This window comes from Piliocolobus tephrosceles, chromosome 3 (genome assembly GCF_002776525.5).
Source record: "Piliocolobus tephrosceles isolate RC106 chromosome 3, ASM277652v3, whole genome shotgun sequence".
NCBI lineage: Eukaryota > Metazoa > Chordata > Mammalia > Primates > Cercopithecidae > Piliocolobus > Piliocolobus tephrosceles.
In genome coordinates, this window is record NC_045436.1 from 45,222,118 (window position 1) to 45,233,894 (window position 11,777).

The window sequence follows — 11,777 nt, forward strand, 5'->3', positions numbered from 1 at the left end:
AGTTAACAATCTTATTACAATATAGAACATTATTAAAATATATAAAAAATTAAAATAGAGCATAATTACATGACTAAAGAATTGAACTCAATTCTAGTTCGTTAAAGAAAATTTCTTAGCCTAGAAACAGGAATTAATTGTATGGCTGAGCATGCTAATATTCCTACCTAGTTTGCTACTATCTATTTGTCTAAGAAATTTCTTCCTGTAGGAAAAACCTACTACTGTAGTTTCTTGAAAAGCTGCAGAAATCTTTCTGGGGATTTTTTTTTCTTCCATAAACAAAAAAAGGGCCCTTTCAGATAGCAATCATCTCTCCTGTATACACATTATGAAATAAGATCCTAACATATATTATAATCCAGGAAGGCTTACGGGAAAAAGGGAAACACTGAAGTTTATTATAAAATAACATGTTTTAAAAACTATTAAAACTTGAGAACTAATATAGGTCAAGAATGCATATGCATAGCTATAGCAAATCTCTGTTTTGAACAATTTGGGTATTGTTAGTTTATAAACCACTTGTAATGGAACCAGCAAAAGTCTAGTGTACCAAACTTAATTCAGACAGACTTTCCAAATGAGTAGGGGTTTGTTGGAGATTGGAAGCACATAAAACAGAAAGGAATGTGTATAGTTAACATGGCAGATTGCTTCCTAAAGAATGATTTCTTTAAAAAAAATTATATAACTTCTCTTAAGGGCTATAACTTTCTCGGTCCCATCCCCCTTCCCCTTCTCCCCACCATTTAGTGAAGAACAAAATTTTCATTCCATATGTCCCTGGAAGAGTTGAGTACTGCAGGGGTCCCTAGATCATCAGTATATTCATAGCATATATTACACCAAGGGAGACTTAATGGCAAATATTTCTAAACTTTTCTCTGAATTTGCTGGTTCTTTAGGGCTCCTGATAAAACCTTTAAGGTGACCTGAATGTAGCTATTTTGAAACTTAATTCATTTGCAACACAGGAGCTTAATGACATTGTTTTGAATAAAATCCTGGAATATCTGTTCCCTGAATCTCAGGCTCCTGCTGCATATGGTAAGAATAAAAAGAGAATTGCAGCTGAAAACCTGCAGCAAGACAGTTCTCACTCATCTGGGAATAGAAGGAGTTGGACAAATGCTCCCTCAAAAGGCATGAACATTTGGACAGAGCTGGGGACTGAAAGAGAATGATGTTCTCTAGTTTCACCCATTAGTGAACCAACTAACAAATACAATGGTGTTGTTGTTATTCTTTTGCCATAAGCAACAGGACTCTGTGTGTGGGCAGCAGTTTAGTGGGGAGGAGGATAAGTCGACCCCTTTTTGTCCTATTGATTTTTTCCTATTTGCATGACTTGAGCAAATTAAATGATGCAATATGGCTTTTTGTTACAAAACAAAGTGAGAGATACCACCCAGACACATATGTTGATTCGTAGGAGCTGTTTACATGAGAATAGAGTGAAATCTACCGTGAACTGAGCATAAAAATTAGATTCAGCCTGGGTATTTTTTTTTTTTTTTTAATGGCTGGGCCAGCAAGACTGAAGCACGAGTTTTCCAAGAGTCTCTCAGACCTTGACAACTGGCAGTGTTCTAACAGAGGAATTCTTAATTAAACCTAAAATGGGGAAAGGGAGGGGGAGCAAAGACACCTGATTGTTTATTTCACGTGCAGTGATTGTTAATGACGTGACCCAGCAATCATTCCTTGGAGTACAGTGAATACCACCCGTGACTGCATCTCCTGGCAAGAATGATATTGCAAACTCAAACACAAGCGTGTCTTTACAGTCAACAAACGCGATGTTAGTATTTACTTAAACTCATTAACACAAGGATAACGTAAATGCCATTACTCTTAAAACAAATTCTTAGAGAAGATCTTCCTCCAAGACACCTAACTGACCCTGAAAGTCTGAATTTATAATGTTACAAAATGACGAAGAATCGTCTCAGTTTTACGTGATAAATGACGCCCCAGCAAAATCTTTCGCCAGTGGTTTTCAGGTCCCTAACCGGAGGACCAAGAGTTCCTTTCTGTTGGTTTAACTAATGTAATGAAAGACACCCCCCTCTGACGGGGCTGGGGATCATAAACCAACCATGCTTCAACGTCCTTTACAATTCAATCTTCTCCCTAACCGAGCACGTGGAGAAAACGGCACAAATCTTTTTACCCTAGAAAAATAAACCGGAAACCACAGCCACCTTAATTTACAGTTTCACCGCAGCCAGTGCCCCATTCGATCCAAAACACACTGTTCATCGCGATTCTTTTAAAATATTTACCCAGCCCAGGGTGCGGGTACCGCAGAAGTGTCTGTTTTCAGAGATAGGCAAGTTTGCACAGCATCCCGACCGCGGACTCTGGGGGCGGGAATGCTATTTGCTTACCCCAGAGGAACACACAGCAGAATCACGTTAGCGCTTTAGAAAAGTTATGAAAAGAACTCCCCCAAAGAAGTTTTGCCCTTCTTACAGCCACCGGCTTTGCCAGAGCCACAGGGAACCCCACCCAGCCAATATGCCAAGTACGCGTCCGTGAGGCCGGTGACTGCCTACCTTATTCTCCAGGCGCCCCAGCCCCGGGCTGTCACTCCGCAGGCAGCAGGACAGCCGAGGGTAGAAGCCACCGCACAGCATCTCTCCCCCACTCAGCAGCTCCAGCTGGGACATCATCCTCCTGTCTCTCCTTTTCAGGCGCTTCGGAGGGTTCCCATTCAGGCACCTTCTCCTCCTTGCTCCACTCCCTTCGTTTCTTTCCCCAAACTTAGCATCTCCTTCAAAGAAGCCCAGAGCCACGGCCAACAGCAGCAGCTTAAAGGAGAGCATCTTCAGCATCGTCTGTCCAGAGCAGCAGGGGCTGGGCGCGGGAGGATGGGGGGGAACGCCACTGCCCAGCAGAGGCACTAAGGCGCAGCTCCAGGAGGAGGCTGCGGGGCTGCAGGGCACTCCAGAGGCAGAGGGAGGTGACGGGGACAAAAATATGTTCAGCGATGCAACTTCGCAAAAAATAAAAGACGCGGTGATGGGTCCAATGCCTTAAGGGAGCCCGAGGAGCGAGATAAAGTTGTGCAGATGACACCGTTTTCAGTTGTGCCAGTGTCAGTGGGGTTAGGGGCTCTCTGCTGCGGCTGGGAAGTGGGAGGAGGAGAAGGAGTTGGAAGAGGAGGAAGAAAAGGAGAGGACAGCCACAGATGTTCACTTGTCCGTGTAACGGGAGTTGTTTAGGTGGTACAGTAGCAGGAACAGAAACGGCGACGGCGGCGGCGGGGCAGGCGGAGGCAGGGTCAGCGCTGGGCTCTAGATGATGCCGAGGTCTCCTCTGCCGGCGGCTGCAGCTTCTCACACAGCCTCTCATGTTTCGCTCCCTCTTTTCTTCTTCTTTTTAACTAGCGCGCGGGGAGGTGCTGCCACAGCGCGCCCCTTGACGTCACCGCTTCTCGCGCGCCCCCGCCCAGGGTGGGGGGAAGGGGAGGGGGCAGCCCCTGCGCGAGCGCGTCCCCCGGGCCCCGGCGGCCTCCCTGCTGCGGCGGGGAGGGGCGGCTGGCAGCGACGGCGGCGGACGGAGGGGGAGGGCCGTGAGCGTGCGGAGCCAGCCTCGAGGGTGCTGAACCCAGCGTGCCCGCCTCGCCGCGGCGCCCGGGTGGGGGCGTCCACGGCCCCAGTTCCCGGCGGGCTTGGGGCAGGGGTGCAGTCCGGAGATTCCGGGACTGCCCGGCTGCTGCAGCCCGCAGGCTCCTCTCTCCTCCCCGCTTCCCCTCCGCATCGCCTGGGCTAAAGGCGGCCAAGCGGAGGCTCCGAGAGAAAGTAAGTAAGGGTGGGCTGTGGGAGGTGGGAAGGGAGGGACCCCTTCCAGGGCCATCCCCACCCCAGCCTCCCGGCCCGCCTCTCGCCCCGTGGGAGGGTGAACTAAGTGGGCTGGAGCGGACGGGAGGGAGTTTTTGGGCCCCTTTGTCTCTCCCAGCCGCACGGACACCCCCATTTTCCACACTGATTTTCAATGTGAAGCTCAAGTCCTCAAAGATCTTTCTTGGGGTCTGACTTAGAGGCAGGGGGACATCCCAGATGCCGTTGAGTAGACTGAGATGGTTTGGAGACATCCTCGCTGGAGGTCCTGCAAGCCACTGAAGTGTCACAGACACGTGTGCGCGGAGTGGGGCGGTGTGTCGGGCCACAAGCCAAGCCCGAGTCGGCCTCCCAGAGTGTTTGCCTCGGTTTGGGCGGGTTAGTCCCCGACGCACCTTTCAGGGCCCCACATGTGTTCCGGAATAAGCCAGGCCCCTCTGGTGCCATCTGGGAACACAGGTTCTTGGGCCACAGGTGGACGGAGAGAAGCTGGGCGCGGACTTAGTGATCATTTTAAAGCGCGCGCGCACACACACACACGCGCGCGCGCGCGCGCGCAGTCCCTGGGGAGAGATTCCCCGGAGTAGAAACAGAAGCGCTAGATCTGGAGAAAGAATTAGTTGCAAGTTTAAGGGCGTCCAGAAGCGCTGTGCTCTACTTATCCCCGTGTATACAAATAAATTAACCATTCCTCAGCTAGCCAAAGTCTGTATAAATAAAGTGTTTCTAAAAAGATGTCTACGTTATCAAGAGCGGTGACTTGAGGTTTACTGGATCCCTGCAAGTTGGCATCAGGACGAGCTTCTACAGGGTTGCACACAAAATGTGCTTCTAGCCCACTTGGATATTTGACAGAGGAGCTGATTTCCCAGAAGATGGGCTTTGATGAGGAGATAAGGCGGTTTTCCCATTTTGGCAATGGAGGAATGTTCACCATATTTGGATTTGCTTCACTTGTTGGACATTGATTTCGCCAAGCGATTGCAAAAGTTGGTGATGATTGAGGTGGGCAGCTGACTAAATTAATCACTTCTTTAAAGTGGTCACGGTGGCTAGGTAAGGCTTCTGTCTTTTTCACTTGCTGAACCTGGATATTAGTGAAGTTAGGTTTTTCCCAAAAGAGGTGACACATCAGAATAACTGAAAAGAATCTGCTAGGATGTCTGGCTCAGTCCTCCCCTAAAGGTAGGGCCCCGATGACACGTTTAACATTTTCCCCAGGGGCTGCTATATACACATGATTCTTCATACTCGTGATTGTAAGTCCACTTAGGATCTCACAGGCTGTTTTTTTAATCTGATATTCTTTCTGTTTTGAGGACTTTTAATATAAAATTAATCAGAGAGCTGCAAGCACTTTAAGACTTTAAACTCATTAATAGATCTCAAAATGAATCCCATCAAATTTAAATCACTTGCGCAGTTTCATCTCATTAGGTAGTTTGAGAATAAGGACTCGAACCCATTCTGGGGTGCTTTCCACTATCCAACCCTTTATTCCCAAATGCCAAGTTTATATTCCTTTTCCAAAGTAAAAATCCTTCTAAAATCATGTTTCAGTGGTTTGAACTCCTACTCTGATAAATTCATGTTAGTAGTTTTGAAACAGGCCCTTCTTATGGCTTATATATTCAAGACTAAGGACACTTAAAGGTAAATTAATTTTGTGTTTAAAATACTATGCATCTGTTATAACCCTTGACCCTAAGATATAGAAAGTTTATAGAAGATTACTGAAATAAGACATGCTTGTTAGTTCTTGATATACGGAAACTAGAATTGATTTCATCTACTGTTTGTCCTGAAAGTCAATAAATTGGGTCACTAAGGAGATAGCTTGAGCTTATTCTTAGTGTTATTGATATAATTTCTAAACAGTTACTAAGCAGTGTTATACAAATGGACTAACTTCTGATTCATTTTTTCCAGAGGGAAAATTGCAACCCTTGCCTACAACCAGACTGACAGCATAATTTCTTAGGAATCAACAATCAACACAGGGTTATTTCTTTAGATTAAACCTTGAAAGCCCCCTTGGAGGCTGAAGGAACAGAGGATAGCCATGCATACACTTGAACATGAAAAATGGTCCTCTTTCATTGGAGAGGTCTCCCTCTTCAGCTAAACAGACAGAGTGGTGAAAAGAAGAAGGGACCCCTTCCTGACCAAAATAATCATCCAGACAAATCAAATTGGCCTTTTCTAGCAAGGAATGGAACAGCCCAAGGGTGGCTAGATCACATCTGCTCACACCACCACTGAGTAATCCTCTCCAGGACTGCCACCTATGTGCGGGTCATGCCCTGTGCAAGAGCACCTAAAGTGGGAGCTGAAGTCCTGCCCAGGCTCCGTTCACCAAGCAGAGTTTATGTTGCTGTGTGTCTGTGTCTACGCAGAGGATGTGGGTCCTTTTTAAAATGTACACCAAGTCATTGTGTATGAGCTAGCACCAGCTCGGACCATCCCTCCCTCATACCCTGGTCCTATCCAGAGTTATATTCCCTACTTTAGAAGAATTAATTATTCTCATGAACGTATTTAGTTGATTGTAAAAAATGAAATATGTGACACAAATTGAAATTAATTTCAGAAGTAAAGGTCAAAATATTATCATGTATGTGAATTACGTATATACGTTTGTATATGTATGTATCAAGAGAGTTATATGAATATACATTTCTGTGTATCAGAAGTGAGGACAATTTAACTTTGGTAAGTGTTTAAAATAAAACTATTTTGAGTTTTGGAATCAGTTTTATGTATGGATTTCTGGCCTTCACATAAATATGTACTATTTAATTCCATTTCAACAAATATATATTAAGTGTTAGGCACCATGCTGATATGTATACAGTACTGAAAGATAATGCAAACACCCTGCTTCTAGGTAGTTATTAATCTAATATAGAAGTCAAATGATAAGGTAACAAATAAAATTACAGTTATAAATTATGGCAAAGGCTATGAAAGAAATGCTAAGGGATAGAATAACAAAGAACATCTATTTCAGATTAAGCGACTGGAAAAAGCTTCTCTAGGAAAATGACACTTCAGTTGAGACCTAGGATAACTTGGAAGGAGTGCAAAGTGACTCCAACCACTGTTTAAAGTGTAGGACCATTTGAGTTCAGAATATAATTTGATACATTTGAGAAGAAGTGCAGAATAGATAACTCAGAACGGAAAGACTAGAGGCCAAATTCACAGACTTTTCCTTTATAGACTCCAGGTAACTAATTAAGTTAGTTCCGTGTATTTGTCATTCCCTTTTGTTTTTGCAAGTGCCCTTTCTTTCCTCCCTCATATTTATCCGTCTTTGTCTCTTTCTTTAAATTCAGGCTTAACAACAACCTCTTCTAAGAATTATTCTAGTTTGAATGGCCCTTCAACCATTGCCCCTCATCTAACAAGTGTATAGATACTGTATTTTATTTATTTTCTTTTGTGCATCATTGGTAAATACCTGAGACGTTTTCACATGTGCAAGTTGAATATTCATGGGATTATAAACTTCACAAGGGCAGGAATTGCATTTCCTTCTTTGGACACCCCAACATAGTTTAGTTTCAACTCCTAGCACAGCAATCAGCCTCTCAATAAATGCTGCTGAGTGGCTGATCTTGACGGAGTTGATAATTTTTTTTTTTTTGAGACGGAGTCTCGCTCTGCCCACCAGGCTGGAGTGCAGTGGCGCTATCTCGGCTCACTGCAAGCTCCGCCTCCCGGGTTCCCGCCATTCTCCTGCCTCAGCCTCCCGAGTAGCTGGGACTACAGGCGCCCGCCACGGCACCAGGCTTTTTTTTTTGTATTTTTAGTAGAGACGGGGTTTCACCGTGGTCTCGATCTCCTGACCTTGTGATCCGCCCGCCTCGGCCTCCCAAAGTGCTGGGATTACAGGCGTGAGCCACCGCGCCCGGCCCATAATTTTTTTTTTGTTTTTCAGGAGGAGTCTCGCTCTGTCGCCCAGGCTGGAGTGCAGTGGTGCGATCTCGGCTCACTGCAAGCTCCGCCTTCCGGGTTCCCGCCATTCTCCTGCCTCAGCCTCCCGAGTAGCTGGGATTACAGGCGCCCGCCACTTGGCACCAGGCTTTTTTTTTTGTATTTTTAGTAGAGACGGGGTTTCACCGTGGTCTCGCTCTCCTTACCTTGTGATCCGCCTGCCTTGGCCTCCCAAAGTGCTGGGATTACAGGGGTGAGCCACCGCGCCCGGCCGATAATTTTTTTTGTTTTTCAGGCGGAGTCTCGCTCTGCCGCCCAGGCTGGAGTGCAGTGGCGCGATCTCGGCTCACTGCAAGCTCCGCCTCCCGGGTTTACGCCATTCTCCTGCCTCAGACTCCGGAGTAGCTGGGACTACAGGCGCCGGCCACCTCGCCCGCTAATTTTTTGTATTGTTGGTAGAGACGGGGTTTCACCGTGGTCCTGATCTCCTGACCTTGTGATCCGCCCGCCTCGGCCTCCCAAAGTGCTGGGATTACAGGCGTGAGCCATGGCGCCCGGCTGGAGTTGATAATTTTTAAAGGTTTAAAATGGAGCTAATATTTGCATTAAAAAAACTTTAAATTGGGCCAGACATAGTGACTCACCCCTGTAATCCCATCAATTGGGGAGTCCAAGGTAGGAGGATAGATTAAGCCCTAGAGTTCAAGACCAACCTGGGCAACACAGTGAGACCTCATTTCTAAAAAAATAAGAAAAATTATCCGGGCATGGTGGAGCACACCTGTAGTCCCAGCTGCTTGGGAACCTGAGGTGGGAGGATCACTTGAGCCCAGGAGATCAAGGCTGCAGTGAGCAATGATTGTACTGCACTCCAGCCTGGGCGACAGAACGAGACCCTGTATCAAAAAGTAAATTGTGAAATAGAAGAAAGCACACAGTTTAAAGTGCACCATCACTAAGGAAGTGCAACAGACCATGCTACTAAAGTGTGATTCCACAAAGGAAGGACGGCCAGCAAAGCAAGGTAATAAATACATATCCTTTAAAAATTAAAGGTTGGTTATAATTCAGGTAAATGGACACAGTGGTAGGGATGCTTCTAGGGTTTTTTCTCCAGTTAGTCTTTCTTTCAAAAGTCAGCACCTACTGTGTGCCAGAGCCTGATCTGGACCCTGGGGACACAGCAGTGAACAAAACTTTTCTCATGGAACTCATATTCTAATGGGGAAGACAGGTAACAAACAGAGATTATACCAGATGGCGCATGGTGAAAGAGTGCCGGGGTTGGGAGATATAATAGTTTTGTATACATTGTCAGGAAAAGTGTTTATTGAGGCAATATTTGGGCAGAAACAAATATTTGGGCAATATTTGGGCAGAAACAAGGGCAGAGAAATAGCCAGAGTCCACACTGCGTGGGATCTTATAAGGTATGTTATGGATTCAGGCTTTTAATTTGGAATGAAGTGATTTTCACTCAGGGGTCTTTGTCAGAAATAAACCATGCTAGCTATTTTCACAGTGCAAATTACAGATGAGGAATTAGTTAAGTAGGTGTCAGGGAACTGAAAAGGCAAAAGGGGAACACTACTGCAGGAGGACACTCCCATCCCTAGGGATTGAGGACGAGGGAAGAGTTGGGGTTAATAGAACCTAGATGCTTATTGGAGAGCCCTGGTAGAGCTGTGTAGATAGGGTTGCTGCCCAGCGGGTGTGGATAACCTGAGATGATGAAATGAAGCTGATGATGGCAGTGTGGGAAGAAGATTGGAGGCTGAAGCCAGTTGCTACTGACAGGATATATTCCTTTCCTAGAGCTGCCTTAACAAGGTACCACAAACTAGGTGGCTTAAAACAACAGAAATTCGCCAGGGCCTGGTGGCTCATGCCTGTAATCCCAGCACTTTGGGAGGCCGAGGTGGGTGGATCACCTGAGGTCGGGAGTTCGAGACCAGCCTGTCCAACATGGAGAAACCCTGTCTCTACTAAAAATACAAAATTAGCCAGGCGCGGTGACGCATGTCTGAATCTCAGCTACTTGGAAGGCTGAGGCAGGAGAATCGCTTGAACCTGGGAGACGGAGGTTGCGGTGAGCAGAGATCGTGCCATCGCACTCCAGCCCGGGCAACAATAGCGAAACTCCACCTCAAACAACAACAACAAAAACCCAGAAATTTATTATCTCAGTTCTGCAGGCCAGAAGTCTGAAATTAAGATGTTGGCAGGGTTGGCTCCTCCTAGAGATATGAGGCACAGTGTGTCTGGGCTTCTCTCCTAGCTTCCGGCAGCCTCCAGTGGTCTTCTCCTTGGTTTGTAGGTAGTGATCTCTGTATCTGTCCTCTATGCAGGTCTGTCTCTGCATCCAAATTTCTCCTTTCTATAAGGACACCAGTCATATTGGATTAGACTTCACCCTAATGACCTCATGTTACCTTGATCATCAGCAAAAACACTATTTCCAAATCAGGTCCAGGCATTAGGATTTTAACATCCTTTTGTGGGACACAATTTAATCCATAACACAAGATAAGGGGTCATTGCTGGGGAGCAAGTCCTTTCTCTCTCTCTTTTGCCTTCTAGCCTCCCTCTAGTGCCCTATCTTAGGTAGGATTTTCTATAAGCAGAGGCTGAAACGGATTCTTGGAACGTAATTCATTGAGAAGAACTAACGAAGAGGAGGTTGAGAACAGCAGAATATGGCCAGGGAAGGAAGCTAAATAAGCGGGATCTAGCTTCAGCCTGATTCCAAGGGGGCTCTGGAGCATGAATTGCACCATAGAATTGGTTCCAACTTGAGACAAGGGTAGAGGGATTAATTTTTTAACCCCTTTAATAGTTAGTTATTATTTGCAGGTTTTCCCCTTAGGAGTCATGCATTCCCAGGTAGGCAGGTTCCATTCTGCCAAGAACAATTCTCTGGAGACAGGGCAGCTGTGAACTGTTGGCAGCATGGTGAGCTTTGGTAGCCTCTACTTTTCAAGGAATCTGTCCATTTCATTTATTGGCACAAAGTTGTTCATAACGATTGCCTTGTTATCCTTTTATTCTATAGAATCTGTAATAATGTCACTTATCTCCTGATATTGGTGGTAATTTGTATATTTTTGTCTTATTTCTTCATCAATCTGACTGTAGGTTTATCAATTTTATTGATTTTTTTTCAAAGAAATAGCTCTTGGTTTTATTTATTTTCTCTATTGTTTTCTTTGTAATTTAATTGATTTCCTCTCTGATCTTTATTGTTAATTCTGTTCTGCTTACTTTGGGTTTAATTTGCTCTGATTTTGATAGATTCCAGAAATGAAACCTGAGGTCAGTGATTTGAGACCTCTTTCTGTCTTGATGTCTCTCTCTCTCTCTTTTTAATGTAGGTATTTTCCTCTTAACGCTGCTTTAGCCACATTCCAGAAATTTTGAAATGTCATGCTTTCATTGTCATTCAGTTCAAAACACTTTCTAATCTCTCATTTAAGTTCTGTGATCAAATACTTGGGGATTTGCTTTTTAAGACTTTCTGTTGTTGATTCTAACTCAGTTCCATTGTTTTTAGTGAATATATTCCATATTCATAGAATTTTTAAATTTTTGACACTTTTTTGTGGGCAGGAAAATGGTCCATTTTGATAAACATTCTGTGTACAATTGAATGTATACTCTGCTGGTTTTGGGTGGAGTATTCTGTGACAGTGTGATTAGGTCAGTTAACGTTGTTTGAGTCTTATGTTTTCTTAATTTTCTATCTACTTGCTGTGTTAACTATTGAAAGGATATTTATATCTCTGAGTATAATAGGGGTTTATCTGTTTCTTCTTGCAGATCTATTAGTTTTTGCTTTGTATAATTTGAAGCTTTGTTGTTGGGTAGATAAACATTTAGGATTGTTATGTCTTCCTAATAAATTGAACCTTCTGTCATCATGAAATGTCTTGCTTTATTCCTAGTAATTTTTTTGTTCTAAAATTTTCTATTATTAATATAACTAATCCTATT

General features: G+C 44.6%; 1 protein-coding gene and 1 long non-coding RNA gene across 3 annotated transcripts in view; one reads left to right on the forward strand and one right to left on the reverse strand.

Annotated features, from left to right (window-relative positions):
• Positions 1-3,522, reverse strand: part of HHIP (hedgehog interacting protein) — a 94,523-nt gene extending 91,001 nt beyond the window's left edge. For both annotated transcript variants that reach the window (XM_023226013.2, XM_023226011.2), the window contains exon 1: positions 2,562-3,522. In XM_023226013.2, the coding sequence (XP_023081781.1) occupies positions 2,562-2,840 (279 nt within the window). In that variant the 5' untranslated portion in view covers positions 2,841-3,522. The remainder of the gene's footprint in view (positions 1-2,561) is intronic.
• On the forward strand, positions 3,494-6,594 carry LOC111551930. Its single transcript, XR_002734507.2, has 2 exons — positions 3,494-3,809; positions 5,778-6,594. It is a non-coding gene; the product is annotated as an uncharacterized LOC111551930 (long non-coding RNA).
• The last annotated feature ends 5,183 nt before the right edge of the window (positions 6,595-11,777 follow it).